At 40.1% G+C, this 24,811-nt stretch overlaps 1 protein-coding gene across 2 annotated transcripts in view; it reads right to left on the reverse strand.

Moving 5' to 3' along the window:
• The window catches only part of DAAM2 (dishevelled associated activator of morphogenesis 2), a 202,508-nt gene that overhangs the window by 111,656 nt on the left and 66,041 nt on the right, over positions 1-24,811 (reverse strand). For both annotated transcript variants that reach the window (XM_082047969.1, XM_082047970.1), the window contains one exon: positions 7,034-7,236. In XM_082047969.1, the coding sequence (XP_081904095.1) occupies positions 7,034-7,207 (174 nt within the window). In that variant the 5' untranslated portion in view covers positions 7,208-7,236. The remainder of the gene's footprint in view (positions 1-7,033; positions 7,237-24,811) is intronic.

The raw sequence follows: 24,811 nt of genomic DNA on the forward strand, positions 1-24,811 counted from the left end.
GGCCAGCAAAGCCTCCTAGTTTGCTGGAGTCAGAGCTCATCATACGCAAATAAAAATGAAGGACCTCTCCAGACCTTGATTGCATTTGGCACTACACAACCTTCCTGGCTGATTAGGTACAGTCATTCATTACAGAAAAGCACAGAGGGGATGGGCACAAGGAATAAAAGAATTTCCTCTTATGGGTAAAACAGCATAGAGGCACTTTTAAATTATGGTTGTGGAGAAATTTGCATTGATCAACAACTCAAAGTCACAGGCCTGTCAGAGATATAGTCTGAAGCTATGATTTTCATGCAGTGCAAGTGACAGAGAAATTAAATCTCTTTATTCAAAAGAATCCAACAAGAGGATAGAATGACTCAGAAGACTGACAATTTGAAACAAAACCACTAAAAATCTTGGTAACATGCGTAAATTTAAATGTTATTAAATAGTCTTATCAATACACACATTTAGGGTTTGAAGTAAGCACCTAAAATGCTTATCTTTCTAAGCCATAAGCTTTCAGTGAAAAACTAAGGACTAAATGAGTTTCAGACATGGAGGATACTTTTCTGGGAAGGTGGTGCTCTGCACTGGGAGCCAAGTGACAGAACAGGCAACTCTGTGTACCTGTTCCCCAGAAGTGTTATAAGGGAGCTGGGGAAGAAATAGACAACTTTGTTCTCCAGGCCCATCAACAAACAAGAGAAACACAGCTGGTGCCCTCTTGTGCCTACATACATTGACATATATTGTCTCTGTTCACATGAAAGCCCACAATAGAGGCATTTCTTCTACTTTTTACCCCATAAATACTCTTGCAGGTTGCAGAGCCAAAGAGGGGCCTCACGAACACTGCCACAGTTAAGACTTGGCAACCTTCAGTGGGACTGATGATATATAGGTGTACTTATTCAATGTGGTAAAGCCTAGTTTTCATCTGAGGTTTATGTTGTATCCATTACATTAAATGGCCTGCAAGGGAGAACTAAGCATGAAGGAAACTTGTTACTTCCAAGTCAGCTGTTTGCAGCGAGAACTGCTACTACAGTTATTTAAGTTTGGATCTTATGTCCCTGTGGCTCTTGATGAAGGCATGTTATCCAGGGCGTGCAAAATTGATGCCTTCCTCAGAAATTGTTTTGCTTCCTCTGATGAAATAAATAAATTAATTCTCAGATAATCCCATGCAATATCTTAACCTCTTACAACATAAAACTCCTTTTTCCTCCTTTTCTCCTCAACTTTCTCTCCTCCAGGGAGAATATAATCACTGAATTTTATTCTCTGTGAGGGTAGAAAGGGATCAGCTAAATTAGCAGAAAAAACAAGTGAGATCCATGTGGTGGGTGAGGACAGAGAGAAAAGAGCAAGAGCAGAAGGTACAGTAAAGCAACAGACATCTTACTCTAGATATCCTCCTTGCTCAGGCGGCATGAGACATTCGAAGTTCTATTCACAGTTACAGAAATTATCAGAGTATACTGAGCTGCTGCCTCTGCTGCTTGGACTCTCCTGTCACATCTCCTCGTATTTTTCACCTTCATGGATGTTCTTCTGTACAGCTCTTATTCCAAGGAGGCTGAAGAAAAAGGGATTAACACAATCCCCAGTTGATCTCTTCAATTTACTGTCATAGTCACTGCCATTCCTTCCAGCTAGATTCCTGGCCTAGCCCACCTTTAATTCAGAAACTGAGACACCTGTGATGCTGTGGAAGGCATTACTAAATATTATAGGATCAGAGTTTACAAGGGGAGAGATTAAGAGTAGAACGTAGGACTATGCCAGGAAGGGACATAGTTCCATGTTCTTGTGGTTGGTGTTACAGGGCACCATGGAGAGAAGCCAAGGTTAAGGTTTCGATCGTGGTTCCCAGCATATGCTGAACACACTGAAGATGCTTGATCCTGAGGGAAGGACAGAGCCCTTGATTAGGCACTTGGTTCCATTTTCATTTCATTGCACTCAGGCACTACCACAAGGGAAAATATGTTTTTAATTTCCAGTGGCCTCATAGTTCAGAAACACAGAGCAGTTACATGTGCATCTTCTCTACAACAAACGTTGGGGTTTTGAAGTAGGGTCAGAAAACTAGATCTCTTCAGAGAGAGAGAGAGAAAGAAGAGTGTAAGTTGCCTCACCCAATCAGCAACCTACCTCCTTTCAGCTGCTTAAGAATAGTGGGAACTCATTTGGAGCTGTCATTTCAGTGGACAAGCAGAAGCATAAAGGCAAGCCACAAGAAATGCTGGATAATTCTCAAGTTTTCAAATACAGACATTTCATAAATATTTCTGCTGCTCCTCAATTGTAATTAATGTAACTTAATAGGTGTTTTTGGTAGCATAAAGTCTGAAGTTTTGTTCTGGGAAAGCCTGGGAGGGTGGTAAATAGTAATTTGGATAAAAAGCTTTTGTGAATCTAAAAAGTCAACAAAAGAAAAGGCTAAAAAAGAAACAGGTTCAAATGCAATGTAAGAGAAACCAACCATGATGGAAGAATCCAGTCAACATCCCACCTGAGATAAATACCAGAATGCTTCAAAAGCAGCCAAGACTAAAGTGGGAGAACAGTAAGCATTTCTTATTTTTTTTCCCAGTCTAAGAATCTAAGGTGTTGCAAGTAACTCAGACAAGAATAACATCATACAAGAGTGGAGGCTGTAATAATATGCTCAAGTTAGAAAACAGCAGCTCAAAACACAACTCCACTTCTTCTCCATGGACCTTCCACCCTTAAAATAGACAACCCTGAACTCTACCTTCTCAAATAACACGACTATCTCGACAGAGCCACTAACAAAATAAATTTTAAAAAGAAAAAAAAAAAGAAAAAAAAAAAAAAGAGAAATGACAAAAACACAAGCTCTTTCCTTTGTGCTAGCAGTTCTCACATTTTTTCTTCTTTCCCAGAATTGCCAGCATTTAAGTTACTCGCAACAGTTTTAATTCATATCTGGGATCACGTTGCTGGTGTAAGAGATATCTAGATGGCAAAACCTTTGTGCCCTTAACCAACAAGAGTCCAGGACTCTAATATTGAGCAAAAGGAATCAGAATCCACTGTGACAAGAACACACTGCTGCTAACAAATATGAATGAGGACATGGAGAAGCTGTTTCATGAAAAAAAAAAAAAAAAAAAAAATTATTTCCCCTTTCCTTGCAATAGTTCTTCCAGATTCTTCTGCAGTTCCTGTTCAGTCAATAAATCTGTACAAGGAAAAACACATGTACTTAGCACAGCCATTTTTGCCAGCAGGCACAAAAACAGCTTGGCACCCGCCAACAGACCACCAACTGCAGCAGCACTTTACTACATGGTAGTATACACAGTGCCAGCTGAGAAGAGAGATTGAGAAAAAAAGCAGAAGTGATGCTGGCTAGAACAGCTTTGATGGTCAGGTAGGGCCAGTTTTACAATTTATGAGGTACGGAACCACTTCACACACCCTACTCTTTCAAGCTTCTCTTCCTTGCCTGTTCATGGAAGGAGAGACACTAAATCTGGCTGTTCTGCCCCCTTTCAGTAGGGTGCATGAAAGTGGACCTTTTAAGGGCAAAGCCTGTGGTCACAAGTGTTTTTGTTTGCTTTGTGTCTTATGCATCTATACTTCCGATAAGGACTTACCTGTACTGTTACTGCTACATTAGTCCCAAGGCAATCACTGCCAGCAGACAGCCTGAGAACTAGCACATCTTCCGTCTTAGCCCAAACAAAGTCAGATCAAATCACCCTGAGCAGTAGACTTCCTTCAGACCCACTCTCTGCACATATTCCCAATGAAATAAGACTGAATTTGGCCCATATCAAGTAATCTTATCTGTTTTAATTTACTAATCGAGGAAACAAGGCCTAAACACAGCATCCAGCTTCAAGTAACACAAAGCCTGGGATCCATCCTAAAACTGTTTTTCTGGTTGACCAGCACTGAGAGCAGTGGTTTCAGCTTGTCAAATCAGCATCAGCTTGTCATTTGACAACCACTGACTTGGTCAGAGTCCAGTTAGGCAGCTGCCATTACTCAGTTGGTTGGTCTGGATGCATCCCCCAAACAGAACAGCCCATACATGTATATTTGCCTCAGCCCAAAGTCTACCTGAGCAAGTTTGCAAGCTCTGAAGTGGTATTGCAACTCCATCACAAATAAAGGATTCCAACATGTTCCTAATTCCTCCTGTTGAAAACTGGAAATCTCCAAATTTACTTTTCATTATATTAATTTAAGGACCACAAGAACAAGAGAAGACATGCTTCTAACTCTCAAAGTGTCAATTTTCCTCAGAAAGGCAGGTAGAAATATACTGAATATTTATTGGACTGGAAAACTCATCACAAGGGAGGCTTTTCCAGCACAGCTAGGCTTAGTTCTTCTTGTCATTAACTCTTACATGGGAAAATGCCCCAGATTCTAGCTGCAACAAAGGGAAAAATAAGGCTTTTAAAAATTAATTCAAGCACACCAATGTTTCATTACGCCCTTTGTAGAGCAGATGGCAAGATGAGGCTATACCCCCTGGGCCTGCTTTGGGGAGCTACCACAAATGCTCTTCTCACTACAGATCTCAGATGATGTTGGTGTCATCATTTCACTTGGGGATTTGGGTCAAAAGGCTTTACACTCAAATCTGTTTTTTATATAGTATAAGTGCACCCAGACTGGACCCCAACGGATAAGCAGCAGGGAGGCGAGTACACAGCACAGAGCCCTCTCAGGCACTTCCAGGTCACTGATTTACACTAGTGCATTTACAGACTGAATCTTTCTAATCCAATTAAAATCTCAACTGAGCTGTCAATACAGATGTAGCCTGTTTTAGTGTCTCATAGAACATGCATTAATCCGAACCTGTGGACAATCTAGCCCTTCTAGGCAAATTCTGCATTCTGACAGCCAGGTTTCTAGCCCAGGTTCTCCCACTCCTAAAGCCCTTACTGCTCTCATGTTACCTGCCTGCCCAGGAACTCCTATGGACATGCATCACCATCCTATCTGAGTGCTTTATAAAAACGTTAACCTTCTGAAAAGTAGCGCTTTTCTTTCCCAGCTCACTTCTCATGTAATGATGGCTAGGGTACTATCCTTAAATACAAGAACGTGAACATGATCTATTCTAAGTTCAATGGCTTCATTTGTTTGAAATGTATATGCCAGTTACAGGCTGTCAACACATTTAATAAGTTATAGCACAGACCAACAACTCACAAACTTCTGGGGCCAAAAATTTTTTTACAGATCATCGTGTATAGTTGTCATTAAGTTTTGCACTGAAAACACTATAAATCATACTGTTAAGCAGACTTCCATAAGACATCTGTGAGCTGTTTTACCACAAGCACATGGAACACCAGTATTTGCCAGGCACAAAGCAAAAAGCTAAAAGCACCCTTACATACCACCGTAAGCTCTCAGACTCCTCACAGAAACTGATACTTTTCTCAGTAAGCAAAAGCCCAGTAGCAACTAAAGCAGGTATTTCAATATGACACAAATGTAAACAAGTTCAAGTTTTAGCAAGCCAAGCTACGAAGCAAAGCACATCTGTTGGTGACATCTTTAGGAAGGCTGGATTTAATGCTTCAACAGATCTTGGTACTGGAGAGAGGTGAACTTTGACACAGCAATTAAACCTTTGCATGTGAAAAACAATACTTGAACAGCATCCAGGAATATACTGACAGCAGATTACAGGTTACACTCTTACTCATGAGAGATACCTGTCACCAAGCAGAATTCTCAGTCAGTCAGTTGCACTTTCCAAAGAGTTCAAGTAGTCTCGCATAAAAGGAAAAATGACTCAAATATAGAACAAGATTTTGAGGGATATCTGTGTAAGAGGAGATTCCTCAACTTAGTCAGAAGCAAGTAGACCCTCTTCTGCTGCACACTTTATTCTTCCTGAAACAGCTGCAAATCCTATTGACTCCTTCTTACACCACTGCCATAGAATACTAATACTAAATAATTGTCGTAGTGCTAGGGAAGATGGAAACAGTTAAAGGAAAATACCAATTTACTGTGTACACAAAAAACAATTTTGGCAGAGGAAGTCCTTGAGCTGAAGATTGTTAGAGCGTTGGAGAGTTTCCTGGAAAGGATCACCTATGGCCATATCTTATATTCTTCTCTAGGCATCTGCTTTGGACCCCCAACTGTAGTTGCCTATTTGTTAATTTCCATTTGCATACCCAAATTATGTGGTCATTTTCATTGTTGCAGTATTTTGAAGCATCAGTAACAGACAAGAACTTACTGAGCTAATGTTATAAGTGTAATATAGAAAGATTACTGGTAAATTCCTGTGATTCTGAGATCAAATATTTTCTATTCTATTAATCATTTCAGTAACACCACTCAGGCATATATACACTTAAAGATACCTCACTTTACATAACCTCCGATCTCAGAGTGGTAATGAGACAGCTAATCAGCTCCATCAAATGGGCATCACCTTTACAATGCAGATTGCAAAACATCATAGCCCTATGACCTCTGCCTGAGTTCTGCATGCAGCCTGAACAAGAGGGCAAAGACAGCAAAATCATTTGATGCCAGGCATGAATAACAAGTGCCTGCTACTGAAATCCACATTTACCACAAAAGCAAACAACAAAGTTCATCTGGAATAACTGCTTCCCTTCCTGTTTACGTCTGTTGCTGCAAAAGCACCTTTTCATGGTTCAAAGGCAGCTGGCTGATGAGACATAATTAGAATGGTCACCTGACTCTTATACCTCATCCACAGTGTATTACTGATCAACAGAACAATATAGTCGTTATTTTATATACCCACAAACTCAAAGGTTTTCCACTGTACTATACCATACAGAAAATTTTATCTCAAAGTTGTTAATAAGAAATTGACTGTCGGGGATTCATTCTCTAGAGAACTTATGGGATTCCTTCTAATATGCCCAATCCTATACCTAGAGGACTGCATAGCACTGCCAGAAAGTTTTTTCCTTTCCCTAAGAAGTCCTTCAAGACTCTCCCTTTGACAAGAAGAGTTCATCCACCCCCCAAAAATTTTTCAGCAGAAACTTACCACGAGTTCAGAGAATCTGGCATTGAGCTCTTCTGCTGGTGGGATTGGGACAGAAAACTCAAGGAACTGGAGGGGGTTATTGTCCTTGAGGTTGATTTCAGGGAGGTCACTTCCCCCAAAGCAACAAAGAAACCCCAACGCATGACGATTCCTCTTCCGGGGGGCCATGGTCATGGTGTATGATGCTATCTTCTGATCATGTTCTGCAAGAAAAAAAGTAAACAATCCAGACATTAAACTATAAACAAGACTCTGGATCTGTGCAACTCTCTGAAGGTACAGTGGTTATCATTGATGTAACAGCTGAAAGAGGACAGAAGGCTCAGACACAAAGCAGGAAAATAAACACTCAAGCTACACAAGGTAGATTTATCAGTTATGCTCAGTAGTCAAGGTTGAGTGCACCATTGAATGTCAGTACTGGCCTTTCTCTCACTATTACAGTAAAGGAACCAAAGTATCAATAGCAAAAAACCCTATACTGGAGAATTTACCCAGAAAAAAATGGAAGAATCCTCCAAAGGTATCCCATTTGGTCAAAATAAAACAAACAATGGAACAATGAAGTAGACACCAATTTTCCACCCCTCTGGATCTAGATGACCAAACACTCACTTATCCCTTTACAGCCAGGACTATGGCAGCAGGACCATTTTGTCTATCCCGTTTTCAAACACACATAACTAGCTTGGGCTGCTCTATGTATCCAGGGGAGGAACTGCACAGTGCTAATGCATGTGTTCAGATTTACATTTGAGCTGCCGGATCCCATCTTGACAGGACCCAGGCTTGAGGAGCTTTGGTATCAGGACTGTAAAGGGAGGCAAAGGGAGGCCTGAAGGAGGGGCTGGGAAGTGACTGATTTCCCCACATAACACTGTTTGTGAGAGCCCATCCAAACAGGAAGCCTCCTGCCAGCAGTTTGAAAGGAGGGATCTGTGCAGTCCACAGAGAGCCGCATATTTTGCCCTTTTAAGGGACTTATTGTTTGACAGCTCAGGGGCTTATTTGTGTCATATTTTTTAAGGACTTCACTTTTTCACTTAATCTGCAGAATAAGCCTGTTGGGAAGCCCAGCCCTTTGGGCAGGGGAGCAGGGAGGGAGGTGACAGGTGAACCCAACCACAGGATGCTGGATGCTATATCAACAGCAACACAGCTGAGCTTTGTCATCAGAGCAGTTGCTGCCCTAACCTGCCCTACAACACTTTGGTCTCTTTGCTTGCCAGAACAAGGCTGCTTTGAGCTCTCATAGAGACTAAGTGTCTGTGCTAGGAAAAACACCTTTAGGTCAGTAGTTACATAGTGGGACTTAACATACTGCACACAGCCAGAAGCTCTCTGGGGATTTTTTGTGTAGAAACAAACAAACAAACAAAATCCTAAGAAATAAACTAAGTAATAAATAACAACAATGAAAAAACCCAAACCATCCAAATCTCAACCCTTGCAGCACTATGTGATTGGCCGGAATCACCTGCCCTACTTTGTGCTGGGATAAATTTATCTAGCACCTTCTCTTATGCACTGGAGTGGCATCAGCTACAATTATAATGCAGCTGAAAGGAAAACGAGCTGGCACCAAGTGCTGCCTTCTGGCATGCCCGCTTTCCTTTGCTCTCCATGCCAACTCTGCAAGGGGTGGTATGTCTCAGCAGGACATCACTAAGCAGAGTGATGATGGCTTCAAAAGCACATTCATAAGAACACTGGATTCTCACTGGGAGAAGCCACAGGTCAACTTAACCCTGGAAATGATCTCTGACACTGGTTCAGGCAACAAAACGAAAACGCCCTCAAATCTAGCACAATAATGTGCATTGCAACTTCTGCTGTTTCTCAGTGGTAGACTTAAGAGATTCAGTTCTTTGAAGATTTCACAAGAGAGCCTCAGAAGAAGCTGAGCTTGTCCACCGCAGACCACCTTCTCAGGGACTACTGTGAGTGCAATGTCCTTTATGGTAATCTGGTCATGAAGGAGGACAGAACCCATTATTTTGACAAAACTTTGTTTTGGAAGGAAGTCAAATCAAGGAGACAAACCTGATTTACATATGATACAACTACATTTGCATCAATTCAGTTATAGCCAAAGGACCAGCATTCTCTAGGATATGGATAATGAATAGTCCTTGGAAAAACTGGCTGAGACAGGCCTTCTTTATCCATACTGCTGAGTCCTTGTTCCTGTGGTGTTTTTATAAAATCAGCATCTGTTCCTTGGGATCCATACTTGATAAACCCAGCAAAGCTACTCAGTTTTTACTACTCTGCAAAAGCTCACATGAACAATAACCTTGCATTGCCTCGCTTTCACAAAGCATCATTCCATTACGTAACTCCTACTCTTAACACTGGCATTTTCCAAGTCTGTCTAGAAGAAACATGCAAGTAACTCATACTGACAGAAAGGGGTGAAATGACACTTTTGAATTGCTATAATACTGTAACCGTAGATACGTGAGGGTGTCCAGATGCTTTTAAAATACGACCAACTGAGGACTACTAGAGAGGTATACAGCACAGGTATTTTAGAATTGGATCACTGAATGAGTGAATGGTATTTCTAAGTGGGAGCGCTATCTTTCCAAATATTAAGCTTGCCAGTCACAGGATGCTGAGGGGCATTTACTTAAGTTGCACTGTTTATGCTATTTAAGAACTAATTACAACTCCTTGATTTTTCTTGGTGGATATAGTTTTTTTTTTTTAAATAAACATTTTCTAATAGCCTCCAAGTTAATAACATTTTCCTTTTCTTTCTCTCTCTTTTGCCTTTTCTTTGTCAAGAACGAAATATGGGGGAAAATTGCTTCCAAAGGACAGGGCGAGGAAGCAACAAAGAAAATGAAGTAAGTAACATATTTCATTTTTCTAAGTGATAACTGATAACAAAACTGTCATAAAAATTTATGAACAAAAGGTGGTTTTTTAAAATTCTAATAAAAGCTCTACTACCTTTCAGCTTCTTGTATAAAAAGGTGACTGTAAAAATGAAACATACAATTATCTATTTCTATATATACCTCCAGTGAGAATCAATGGGAAATCTCTCTCTGGAGAGAATCCCACTATTACATATAACTCCCTCCCACAGATCTTCTTATTTGTACTGTTTTACCCTTTTGCACAACACAAACAAGTTGCTGTCGTTTCGACAGCCAACTGCACACACGCTCTGCACAGTGATCCCCCTCCTGCTTCCCAGCCTCATCTGTGGTTCAGCTCAGGTCAGGAGTCACAGGCTGGAACTTTGCCCAAGGTCTAATTATAACAAGGTCCTCTTCCTCTGACAGTGCGTACGTGTTCATTTCTAAACCATTTGGCCCAGTGACCAAACATAATTAAGCTAATGCAATTTTTCCAAGTCTTATCAGAAGGCTTAGCCACATGGGATGAGATCCATGCTAACTGCACATGAGGATCCTCTTTCAGTTGCAGGTTCTAAATCATTTCTTCAGTCCTACTCTGTTCTTCATTCTCAACTTAGAAATCATATTTTTCATGCAAACATATCCTAAGTAAACCATGTTCCACAAACGGTAAGACACCTGGAACAACTGCTATGCCAGCAGCTCTCCTGTGCAAGAACTGATTATCATAGTTTTTACCTCACTGTCCTGTCATTCACCACAACGAACAGCCAGAGCACAGCTGTAACTAAAATAGAGAAAATTACTTTTGTATGGTCATCTTTGGAAAAACAGAAGTAAGAGTGGGAACTCTGTGAGTTAACTAAACACATGCAGTCCTGCAAAACCAGTTTGCAACATGAGGAAGCATTAATGGAAACACTGATGTGCTCACTTCCAGAGCTGAATCTCCACCGATCATCAACAGACACACAATGTCAACAGATGCAGCCACAGCTCTCACCTGAGCTGGGTGCATGGGACTAAATGTACAATGCAGCATCACTGTACACACTGGTTTATCCTAATAGGAGAGGAAATGAAGTAAATAACTTCAATTTCCCCATAAATCTGTACCTCTATGGAAGGATAAAACGTATAAATGTGGCGTATTATCACAGAATTAGAAAGAAACCTGAATCTGGGTTGGCTTTGAACAGAAGCCAACTCACCTCCCACCTCCAAGCACAAGTTAAATCTCTGTGCTATTCAACTATTAAATAATAAATTACCAGAACTTCATGGTATTATAGTAGCTGCTTTCATCATCACTTACTGATAATGAAAGGGATAAAATAAGCACCATGTTCAAAATTGCCACCATTGGGTAATGCTAAAGAGCTCTGCAGTGATCCTATGCTCAGTTCCTTGGACCACGTTGCCTCTCCAGTACACAGATGGTGAAACTATGAGCTTCAAGACATGCTCCAATAACCATGGGAATTTTCCATGTATGTTACATGTAACATGACAGATGTCAGATACAATTGCAGCATGGGGGATGGTGAAGGGGAACAGGCAAGCAATCCATTTGTTGCATCTGCAGTAGTAACCCAACACCCTTGGCTTGGATTTTTCATCATACTAAAGAGTTTCCTGGTCTCCAAGGTAAAAAACAGCAACAAAATAAGTGACTACTTAATATCCACAGAGTTAAAAACCCTTATTTCAGGAAAGTGGGCAGTCCTTTCTGAAGAGTGCACTTACCTACTGTGTTGGACAGGAAGTCATCAGACCCAAAATGGATCAACGGATCACAGGAAAGAAAACCATGAAAAATGAGTGGGGATTTGTGCAATGATGGCCACTCGGTCCCAGCGAGCCATGGCCAACACTTGATGGTACCACCAGAGGAGGGAGCTCAGCTTGAAACGCACAGTGTATTTTGAATCCACTTCAAAGATTTTTTCCCTCCCACAACACATCAAAACAAGGGTGCAGGTCTCAAGGTGGTATAAGGACTTTGTAAACCAGCCCAGCTCTGGTCTTTTTTTTTTTTTTTTAGGACAGGGAACTTCTGGAGAGAATCCAGCACAGAGTCATGAAGATGATTAAGGGAGTGGAGCATCTCCCTTATGAGGAACGGCTGAGGGAGCTGGGTCTCTTTAGCTTGGAGGAGACTGAGGGGTGACCTCATTAATGTTTACAAATATATAAAGGGTGAGTGTCACGAGGATGGAGCCAGACTGTTCTTGGTGACAACCAGTGGTAAGACAAGGGATAATGAGTTCACACTGGAACACAAGAGATTCCACTTAAATTTGAGAAGAAACTTCTTCTCAGTAAGGGTATCAGAACACAGAAAGAGGCTGCCAGGGAGATTGTGGAGTCTCCTACTCTGGAGACATTCAAAACCTGCCTGGACACATTCCTGTGTAGACTCATGTAGGTGTTCCTGCTCCAGCGGCGGGATTGGACTAGATGATCTTTCGAGGTCCCTTCCAATCCCTAACATTCTGTGATTCTTTCACACACCATCCCATCAAAACTGAGATGGTTGAGAATTTCAAAGCATTCTACAGACCTAAAGATTGTCTCCTGCTATAGTTTTATATATTATTAATACTTTATTTATTTTTAAATTTTTATTCATTTATTTGCCTAGGAAAAGGCAAGAGCTATTTGAAGACTGTCAGGTGTAACTACACCCACAAACCTACTTAATGCAACATGTCTGTCAAAAATCTGTTTATTTGTAATACTTCAAGGATGCTCAGGATGGGCTGGATGACCAGTGTTAGTCTGATAATGTCGATAAATACCATACCTCTCACCTGATACCATGTTAGCTTATAAACACACTAGCTACAGAACTCTAAGAGGCCTTTCACTTCTGAAAGATTAATTTGCAACACTTTCTCTGCCTTCCCTGGGAATGAGAGGAAAAGCCTTACCAAAACAAACCAGAAACCCCAAACAACAATAGAAAAGAGAAAAAAGATGCCAGCAGGTTCCTCATGTTCACTCCAATAATTTATCTATCCAAATTGTTTTCATAGAAAAGCAATTTTAAAAGAACAGTCAAATCAAGATTCAAAAAACATAGTAAGAGAGCAACAAAACAGTTAGAGCCAGTATCATAAATCAGGCTAGTAATCATTTGTGATTTCTTTACAACTTTTTTTCTACCTTTTAATCAAGTTCAGATTAATAATTTTCTATACCTGACTGAACAATCCATTTATAATTTTACCTGTATAAAAGTTATTTTCTTTTAATAAATGTACTAGTTTACTATATCTCTGACTCCACAGAAAAAATTGCAAGGTCAAAACTAGACTGTCCTCCTAGACACAGAAAGTTAACTCTTAATTGTAATCTTGCATCTCATTTAGATGCAAGTAAATCTACACATCTTTAACATTTCTGAATGGTGATGTGACCACCACATCTTAAACCACAAACAAAACAAGTGAAATTCACAACTTAAGTTTTTATCCAGAATACACATTTTTGATCTACTAATTGTCTAAACATTTGGCTGGGAAGGGAGGCGTAAGTGTCCGACTGAACAACAGCTTTGGAGGCAGGAATACATTTTGCATAGTGCTTATCATAACACAGGTTCCTGTCCTGATTTATCAATTCCACACTTAGGCAAGCTTGCCAGCAATTCAAACTACCATGGTGGTAGCCTGAATGGAATTGCATATCCTCTAAATATAAGCAAACTTTCTGGTTTGAGTGCAGTAGTCTGGAGTCCTGTCTTTCTTTCCTTGCTCTCTCTGTTATTAATTCCAAGTTTCCTAGTGTTGCAGCACTGCTGTTTCAATTACACCTACAGATACCCTCTACTTCCTTCTCAATCAGAAAGTCTGGACTCTTACCAAGACCAATTTTCTATCTTCCTCACCACAAGGCACATTGGTTCTATTCATACACCTTACTGAATATTCCCTTCTATAAACAAAACCAAGCAAACAAAACCAAGCTGAAACAAAAAACACACCAAACACCAAAACCACATACACAAATCTCCTTTAGGCAGGGAAGAATGACACTTTCCAGTTCTAGCCTTAGTTGTCTCCTTCCTTCTTTTCTATCTGGTTTAGTTTTATTACCTAACTTTTTTTTTTTTTTTTTTTTTTTTTTTTTTTTTTTTTCCCCTCCACTGTTCCATCACAATATCCTCACTTTCTTTCATAACAACTCTTAGACTTGGAATGGCTCCTAGTATCCACTTCCTACACCTCAAACTGCAAAACTCCTCTCTTTTTTTAAAGCAGATATTAAAGAGGAAAAAAAAAAACCCAAAACCTTCTGAAGAGGCACCTACTACATAACATAATTTGTAACGACTGGACCATACTTTGTGTATATTTTTTTTTTTGTATTATACTCCATCAGTATATTTTATTTTTATTGTATTGTACTCTATTGTTCTAGCTGTGGCACTCAGGTTGTAGGTTCTCCAATGTAGGGTCTACTTAAATCAGCTATGATACAGCGCCAAGTAGACTTAAGGTACTATACAAATAGTAACAAAAACAGTAGGTCAGCAAAAACTGATCACTTGGCTGGAATCTGGACAGCACATGACAGTTCACACCCCAGGAATAATGCTGCTATAGAGGAAGCATTTAGTAGTGTTCAAACATCCAGTGTGGATAAATGTATGCTTTATGATGTAACAGAATTTATGCAACGATTTTCCCTACCACAGCGTTAGCTTCACTAGATGGGCTGGTTGTCACATCTTTGTTTTTCTTCAAATCACTGTGATCATAACAGCCTGTGGGAAATGTGTTACATAAAAGCAAACATGGCAAAAGAATCACAGAAGCCCCACAGATGCCATCTCAGGACCCAATTATAACTGAGACTAAGACCATCCTGCAGTATGTCTTTTCAAACACTCTCTACGGTCCTCAGATTTTACTCTTGAAATAATTCAGGTGCTAAAAAGAATATTCAGTAATCTCAGTGTCATGAATTCAGGACAAGACTACAATCCAGGTTGCATCTGTACGACCCAACAGATGGGGTCTGACCTGCCTTTTCTGCAAGCTATGGATCTACACAGTAGAGTCCAGTTTAGACTCTTAACTTTCTTTTGGTGTTGGGTACAGTGCTGAGATGCAATTCCATGGGAGAATGCTGTGGAAGCTGGAGTGTAAGATGAAGCCTTTATTCAAGAGAAGAATTCCTAGACTGAAGATGAAATAGATCATGATGATATCAGTCAAGCAGACACACACATTGACAGCCAGAACCAGTGCATTGCTTCTTCAGTTCCAACGCAGAAGATTATTTTTCTCTACAGGAAGATGAAGCCCTTAGCCTTTTATAGGTCTTGTAATATGAAATACCTTTAACATCATTGGTTTGAAACTGGCCCTAATAAGCAAGGTCTGTCAGTTCTATCATAAGACCAGCTCCCAAGCATGAGATATCCACACCCAAGTCTTTGATCACATCAAGAAAGAAGCCAAGGACAGAGTGACCTGGAGAATAAGCTGTCCCACTCAACCTCTACACCAAAAGATCAGGAGTACTAGTAGGGCAGATGAGTACTAAAGCTTGGTCTAGGGACTTGAAATCTCTGCAACATTTCCATTGGGAAGAGTAGGGTTTAGTGACAAGGGATGTCAACGAGAGTCACCCAGTAGCACTAAGAATTGCCACCTTCAGAAGAATGAACACACAAAATCCCATTACTAAGAGCACCCCATCTTGTTTCAGTCATCGTAATTTTTCTATTCTGTCATTGCCCAATTATTTCCAGACATGATGTAACTATTTTGCCAGGGGATTTGGGAGTCAAAATGTTGCTGCTGTTGTCATCATTATCCTGGGTGCCTGAATTTTCCAGACAAACTAAGCAGCTGAGGGCATTAGAGTGCCTCTACTGAGCGAGAAATAATCTGTAAGAACTGCCAGTGTGGTCCAAGAAAAACAAACAAATGGTAAAGGTCCAACTACATCTTCCCAAATTCCAGCTCATTTCCATATGAAATGTTGTTTTCTTATTCAGTCAATTAGTAGAAGAATGTTTCATCTGTTTTGTCATGTCCTCATTTCCTTTTTAACATTGCGTTCATGTCCACCACAGGACACCACAGATCAGCTTGACTGGAAATATGCCTTGGTTGTAATCATTGAAGAGCAGCCACAGATGTAGGTGTGCAAGTGCTGTCTTCACTATTGACAGGCAAATCAATTATCTGCACTGGTAGAATTTTCCTGAAGATCTTTCATTGGAAAAAGCAACTCAGTCACAAGTACAGTATATTTCTACTCTACAACTACCTGAAAGGAGGTTGTAGCATGGAGAGTATTGATCTCTTATCTCAAGTAGCAAGCAATAGGAGAAGAGAAAATAGTCTCAAGTTGCACCAGAGCAGGTTTAGATTGGATATTAGGAAAGATTTCTTCACAGAAAGGGTTGTCAGGCATTGGCACAGGCTGCTCAAGCAAGTGGTTGAATCACCATCCCTGGAGGGGTTTAAACAATGCGCAGATGAGGTTCTTAGGGACATTGTTTAGTGACAGTCTTAGGCTGATGGGTAGATTCAATAATCTTGAGTGTCTTTTCCAATCAAAATGATTCTATGATTCTATGTCATTGCAAACCTGTAAATAATAGAGATGGTGCTTCTCAGTTCATTTCCATATACTGAAAAGATACTGATGGCAATGTTAGTTAAAAGGCCTCTCTAGTGATTCACTAAATGGAAGAAACAGTCAGTAGATGCATCACAAAGGGAACAGGTCTTGAGAGTTTGATGCTCTCTCCATCCTAGAAATGGTTTCAGTAGGTCAAGGCACAGACAGGGTCGAAGCATCATTGATTTTTATATACCTATTTAAGCTACTCAGATTCCAGAGTTGTCAATTTGGCACCAAAAATAAATTCACTCTAGAAAATGAGGTTAAGAAAAGGTCATATGTAGCAATTTATTCCAGCATTTTTATTTTTGTTCAGCATTCTGAAAAAGGATACTCTGGGTTCAATGCCCTGAAACCTCAACATTACGCAAGTAGGTTTGAACTCCAAGCCAGCAGCTTGGTGAAACTGTTGAACTTTTAACCTAACGTGTCTTCATGAAGAATGGATATTTGGAAAGAATTCTGCTCAAGGATTTTGGGTTGTTTTCTGTGTGTATTTTTAAGTGGCATCCAGATAAAATATATTTTCTGGCTGCTGTAATATTTACATGACGAGACTTTACACCAACACTGAAAGCTGATTTCAGAGCTGTGACTTACTGCTTCAGGTTTTGAAGCTGTTAAGTGTTTCATGGCATTAGGGTGAATAGGGCCTCACCTACATTTAGGTCACACTCCACAGAGCTGATGCTCTGAGTGACACAGGTAGCAGTCAATTATAAGGGTCTGAAAAGAAAGTGCTACCTAAAACCAGCCACCTTCCTTTCATAGTCAGTGCATGCTTTTGACCAACAGCAGTATGTGGCCAGGAATGCAGTAAAAGGAAAACAGAATCCCCCTAAAATACCCAAACATGAGGATCTTCTGTACAAAGCAAAGCATATCCATGTGGTCTAAAGCATATGGCACACAAGGGTGCGGTGCCTGTGTCAATCACTACCAACTCTACTGCCTTCTACAGGTTGCCGGTAGCTAGTTCTAGTCTCCCAGGTTCTCACAGCAAGAGGTCATCCACATCAAGTCCCTTAACTCGTCGTGATTAAGAAATGTTTAAGTACTGAAGTACGTCTAGGGAAGATTTCTTAGAACTGTAAGTGATCGCCAGACTGTTCTTCCCCAAGGATAGGTCATTTTCTTAAATGTATACTCAAATACCCGAAGAAAACCGTAGAGAAACTGCATACAGCAGATGTGTGGGTAGTCATGTCCAGATTTCTACGTATCTACAGCAAGTCAATACCCTGCCTGAAGATATAGTAAGTTCTTTCAGGTTCTCAGCCCAATCTATTTGCATCTTGTTGACAAAGATTTGAGTACACTCAACAGAAAACAAGACTGCAGTATAAAATTCCCTCTGCTCCCCACCACAGCTACACACTATGGGGGGGAGGAGGGAAAAATAATCAAACAAACAAAACCCCAACAAAACAAAAACACAAACACCACCACCACAAAAAAAAAAAAAAAGAAAAAATGAAAGAAAACAAACAAACAAACAAAACAAAGGAAAAAAAAAAAAACACACCAAAGAAACCAAACCCTGCTTCTAAACAGCCATTTGTTCTAGGTACATAGTCCTTAGACATGATTCAAAAAGAAGGTCCATTATATAACAATAGAAGAGAAGTCTACTCTTTGTTAGAGAAGGAATATCTTTATCCCCCTAGGGCTGCAAACATTATATCCAGCAATGTATGTCTTTGCAGGACAGGTACCAATATCACTGCTTCTTGTCTCTAGTTCTGCACAGCACAGGTTTATTTGATAGACTGTATGGGGTTTTATCCAAATCTGCACCTGCTACAGTTTGGTTTGTCTCACTCTTTGGAAGCATATGTAAAAGTTACATTAATCATTATTTTTTCTTGCATCTTGTATCTTAAATTTATGGATGGAAAACATAGAAATACAGTAAGCAGTCATACATTGCCTGCTACAACAAGTTCAGGTCTCAGGTCTGTTGCTCTGGTCAGGCAGGGACTTTTGTAAGATAAATACATATTATGTAATAATATCTCATACTGCAAGAAGGACTGAAATTGTGCTTACCCTCATTTTCTATTTGATCTAGAGAAGACACAGCACACCACTTCTAAAATCTTTCCAGTAACAAGAAATAGCAGCAGCATTTGACCCTCCCCGTACCCAGAAACCCATTTGAACAAGTAAGCACTTGATTTGCACACAACACTTTGTACTTATCTCCCAGCAAAATAATTGGGACTGCAAAAACTTCAGAAGCCTTGAAACATTGAGACCAACTACTTTTCCTCCCCCCATAGTCACTCATATTAGAAGTAAAGAGTCCATCACACTACAGCAGTGCCTGGCAATGCTTAAAACTGAGAAAATTGTACACAGAAATGGCTCCATCTCTAAATCTCTGAAAATAAGATAAACTAGCAGATGTATATTGCAAACATTGAGCTCACACCACTGAGACACTTCAGGGTGACCACTTTCCTAGTGCTTGTTCAGTCCATACCCTATTATCAGTCAAATGCAGCCTGCAAGAAGCATGGCTACTGCCCAGGAAATGTTCTTAGTGCTGGGTTTAGAGCATTATCAGCTATTAATCAGAAAAAGTTCCACTGGGATAACCTCAGAATTAAACAAATTAAGCAAAACAAGTCTAGAGAGGGGAGTCAGTGTGGGAAGCAGTTTTAAGGAATGTTAGTTTGTTTCCAAGAAAAAAAAAATAGTTCTTTAGACAGGAGCGAGTCCACAAGGACTTAGAATATCCTGTTCATGCTGAGATTTCAAATACAGGCAAAAATTTTCTACATTTTTAAGAGGTCATGTATGATAAGGAAACAATTAGTCTGCTACTAAGCAGCACTAACTCTCCTTAATTCCCTGAGCATATTTTATATCCATATCAATATTCCAGTAGATGCTGGAAATATGTACTCCAATACTTCTACAGTGACAGTTTCTCTCCATTTAAATTGCAATAGTACAACTACATGGCAAACAGTCCTCAATCATCAAATCCCAGCATAATGACCACCAAGACACCTATTTCCCAGAAAGCTGCTCATAATAGAAGTTCCCTCCAAGGAGGTGATTTTTCACACCACCTCAGAAACCTCCACACAAAAGACACACATAACATTGCCCAGATGGAAAAAACAAACAAACACAACCAAACAACAAAAAAAAATCCAAACAAACCACAACCCCACACTTTTGTACTGGAACTGGATCCACCTTTAGAAGCAGTTTTGTATCATTGTTTTAGTAGGAAGAAACCAACATTGACAGTATCTTAGGAATGAGAAGATCTCTCTGCTCCTTCTAACCAGCCACTCTGGACCAAAGAAAGCATTTCTCCAAGTTGGAAGAGTCTCTAAGGACCAAAATTTGAGCTTGAGTTACTAAATAACTGAATAGAGGGAAAACATCACAGGAAGAGCAAAGGGCAAGAGGAAAGATCAGGTTTCTCGCTGAAAGGATACTGTGCTCTGTGGGAGTACTATAACAAGTCTCGTGCTGTGGAAGGACTTTGGTGTGGAGGTAATGCCAGTGGGTCAATAGCTAATAGTTCAGTCAAGCAAATAAATTTATGCCTTTGTATTCATTTCTTTAAATATTTAGGCTGAGGTTACTCCAGAGGAAAATCTCTTTCTTATCAGATAATACGGGTCTTATATTCTGTAAAGAGAATTATTTCAGACCTTTGCCAGGGAATCCCCCAAAAATCATATTTATGTAGGCAAAGTCAGCAGGTGAAAAATAAAACAAGCACCAACACCACCAACCGAGAAGAAAAATAACAACAACAACAAACAAAAAACAATAACATTCTATTCTGTTCATTTTAGCAAGGCAGTTACTTCAGGGTGAACATAATATTGGAATTAGGCTAGAGAGACTTTACAAGAGCCTTTCATTCCTCAGATGAGTGAACAACATACATTCCCTATACAGTTTCCTCTCCATAGCTATAACAGACTCCTATTAATTCCAACGGAAACATGTAACCTTGTAGAACAAGAGACCAACTCTTCCAAACACAACTCAGACTCAGTTCATTTCTTATGACATGTCCCTCACTGGACTTGTGCCAAGTGGGCACCTGAGATTTTTTTTTTTTTTAGTCCCCCAAATATTTCATTTTCTCCAAAGACCTTTTGAGCTCAATATAGCAAAGACAAAGTAGAGCATGCAAACCATCATTTCCTGACTCCTCAGGAATGTATTCCAAGTTACACACAAACTTCAGCAGGTGCCAGTATGAATGCCTCTTCACTCATGCAATTTCTATCATTAAAAAAGGGAAAGGAAATCTGATGGCGCTAGGATCAGAGTTGAAACAGAAACTTCTTTTTTAATAGAGATTTAAAATGAATGGTTATATTGAAGATAAAATGCCTTTCATTTGGGCTGTAAATCTGTTTTCTTCAAGTAGTGAGCAACAGGGAGGCAGAAAGCTTAATAGGAGAAAGTACCTTACACCAGAACAAAAAAATGTACATGTACTTGGTTAGTGCTGCACAGACCTCTTGCCAGGCTTAATGTACTCAAAAAATGTTTAGTTTTCCACCTTCATCTGTGAAAGTATCTGACTACAGATCCAGAAAAACAACTTACACTGTATGTCAGTAGTAGTTTTATGCTTCAGCTACACTTCCACACTTGCCTTTAAACCTTCTTTTCTCAGGAGTAACCTTCAATGCAGCTCTTCAACCAGCTTGCCTCAAAGTAGAAAGTGACATCAGTCATCATTGCTTCTGACATCACTAAGCAGAAGCTGCTCTCAAGCTGTGCAGAAAGTCAAAGCTCCCTTTTCACATGGGGCCCCAAGCAGAATGTCTGCACCTTTACCAGCCAGTGCCAGAGTTCTGTTTCATGGACTGCACTGCAGCAACCTTCAGCTCTCTCCATCTTGCACCCCCATCATCACTGCCAGTAAAGACCTAGATGTAGTTTTCTCACTGTTCCTCCTCACCCATATATTTCCAATGCATCACAGCATGGCAGTAGATGAGCAGCACTCTGGAGAGGGTAACTAACACAACTTGTACAAGGGAAAGGGACTTTAGATGCAGATATTTTTTTTCCGCCACTGTTTGCAGAACTGATTGGGATATGCCAGTGTTCTGCATGTCTCTTAGTTGGTTTCAAAGGAACATTTTATATTCTTTTCTTACTTCTATTTACAGATCCTCTTCACCAGCTATAGCTCTGGAGCCCAAACAAAATACTTCTCACCTACCTACCACTACTGAGACAACCCCATGGAAATAAGCTAGTGCCAGCACACTGACATTCAGGAGCTGCTCAGCAACCGCATAAGCTGTTCAGAATCAGCCATGCACAAATAACATACGTGCGTTCACAACCCAAGGCACTATCAGACAGTTGGTGAATAGTAAACCAGTGTCCTTCTGTTCTGCTCATCAGTTAAACTCCCATAAGTAAGTCATAAATAAGCATGTTACAAATGGATAGCAGGTTTGGCTGGCAGAACATACTTTAAGCTCAACCATTGAAATAAGAGTCAAAATTCTAAGCTTCTTTCACTGCTTTGGTCATATATCCCTGGTTTTCAGTGCAAGGTCTTTCTACACAGTAAATGTTTCCAGGCCTACAAAAACAAAAACACAAACCAATGCAGTTCTAAAAGAGAAAACCAGATAACTTACATACATGTCTTCCATTCTTATCTAAAAATAATGAAACAGCCTCAGTCCTGAATTCTGCCCCTTCTTTCAAACTCCACTGACTGCCACTGTAGCAAATATTCCACTTTAGTCCAAGCTCTCCCTTCTAGATATAGCAGAAAGATTTGCAACCCATCTCAGAAACAATCTGCTTGATGGATTTACTTTCACTGGCTTAATTAAAATATTGAGAGCCCATGTTTTTGCAATACCTCTTTCCTATCTTCTTCCAGCCAAGGAAACACTTCAGTAAGGACATTTAAAGATAGAGGGCTTAAACCAAAGCTTTACTGTGGTCCACATACGTGTATGTATATATCATTCCCTTTAACTCATTCTCATTCCCATCACCAGACAGACACAAAACCCCACAGTGTTTTCATAAACACACCAAAAGTAGCTGTGGACGTAAGTACGAAAACATGTACAGCAAGTTTATTTTATGCTGGTTTGTTTTATGGCTCTCCTCCAGCATGTTGGATGTGCAACCCCACTAGGGTCACAGCGCTAAAATTTTCCTTAAACAAGTCCAACTCAGAAGTTCAGGCCTCTTTTTCTCTCTCCATACCACCTGCATTCCAACACTCCTGAACAAAAACGGAATTTCCCCAGGGCAGAAAAGAATCATGATATGTATGTATGTCCTTCTGTACTGAGTCCTCTCCTAGCCTGGCCGTGCTACACCACACCTTTCTTCATCACTGCAGTTTGCCAGGCACTATGTGGGCAGAGGATCTGTACAAAGCTGCAAAGGTAAATAACCACTTAGGCTCATTAGATCAAAAAATTGGTGGGAATGCAACTTGACAGTTTTGAAATAAGATCAGCAGCATAGCCAGGGCATCTTGGTCCCCTCAAAGCCCCATTGAGATGAGAAAAAAGTCAAGGTTCCCTCAAGTACTACATCCCACAATGGCTTTACAGACAAAGCACCCCATCTCCAATGTCCCATTTTGTGCTTAAATCCATGTTTTTCTATTAAAAGCTCATTAGAATCCTAAACCACACATTTTATTCTATCCATCTCTGAAAGGCAGAAAAAATTATGAGTCTTCATTATCTTACTAGGCAGTACAGGCTAGTCTGTATGAAATATATGGAAGGAAAAAAAATGTGGTTGAAGGGAAGACAAAAAAACGAAAATATTGCCTTCAGCCTCACTGATCAAGATATATATTTTTCTCCAGGAACAATGTGTCTTTCATGCACTTATACAGTTTTCTTTCTTTGCAAACACTGCAGCAAAAAAAAACCAATCAATCTCCAGGTTAACAAGAAAGACCTGACAGGTTTTCTGTGAAAGACAGAACAAACGCCTCTTGGAGCAGGTGGCGGTGGAGTAAGCCATGACACACCTTTGATTCAGAAGTTGATAAAAAAGTTCTGAACAACTGATAGAAGAAAGAAAGAGAAAGAAAAGGAAAGTGTGAAATGATAAGGCAAAATTTCCCCTTTAAGAAAAAGGTATAGTTTTGATCTGCAAGGGGCATTAAAGAGGATATTCAGAAGCACTATGTACTACCAAGAATCTTTTCCAGGGACAGCCCAACTTCCTGGCTCCAGAAGCCACACACAAAAAACTTTTTCATGGTCAAAAGCCAAAAGACACACACCACACACCTTGTAGAGCTGAGGAAAGGGAAAGTGCTTGGTACTGATTCACAGGCTGGATGTGACAACAAATCCTCATAACCCCTACTGTTGCTTTTGAGATAAGGCTGAGACAGGCAGGTAGGCAGCTCTTAAGAAAATGCTGCAATATTGATCTCAGCAGTTGAGATTGGAAAGCGTCTCTTGAGACCGTCTAGTCCAACCCCCTTGCTCAAGAGGGTCAGCTAGGGCAAGCTGCCCAGAACTGTGTCAGTTTGGGCTTCAAGTATTTCCAATGAGGGAATCATAACTTGTCTGGGCAAACTGTGCCAGTGTTCAAGCCCCCTCACAGTGAAAAGGTTCCTTGTGTTCACATGGAATTCCCTGTGCTTCAATTTGTACTCACTACCCCTTGTCCTGTTACTGAAAAGAGTGCACCTCTTAAGCAAAGAGTCAAATTTCTCAAAAGTCTCTTACCAGGAAAGCCCCTGCTCTATGCAAGCATTTAGGGGACTTCTGTATACAGATCTATACTGGTTTCATGATGAGAGAATATTGCATAAATTCTTTCTTGAGTCAATGTCTGCTAAGGACAGACAAGAACAAGCTGCAAAACAAGGATTCATGCATTGAAGAGCTATGATAGAAATAAAATCACCAGTACGATTCTCAAACCACAAAAATTCAATCAGCTACAAAAGTTTCCTCATATTTGTAGAAGGCAAGTCTTTATAGATTGTTACTCCACTCCACTAGGCATCTGCCCCATCCTTTCTCAAAACTAAATGTTAATGAAAACACAATTTTGTCATTAACATTAAAAGTTGTGATTACCCACACAATTTAATACCAATAGAAGCAGCCTTAAAGAACAGCTCTTGTCTGGCAATGGTAATCAAGTTTTGTTAATGACAAAACTGTAATTAACAATAAAAGCTGAGGTTCCCCTGAGGATGTAACAAATAGAAGTAGGCTTAAAGAAAAGCTCTTAACTGCTAATG

The sequence above is a fragment of the Streptopelia decaocto genome (genome assembly GCF_964273445.1).
Source record: "Streptopelia decaocto genome assembly, chromosome: 3".
NCBI lineage: Eukaryota > Metazoa > Chordata > Aves > Columbiformes > Columbidae > Streptopelia > Streptopelia decaocto.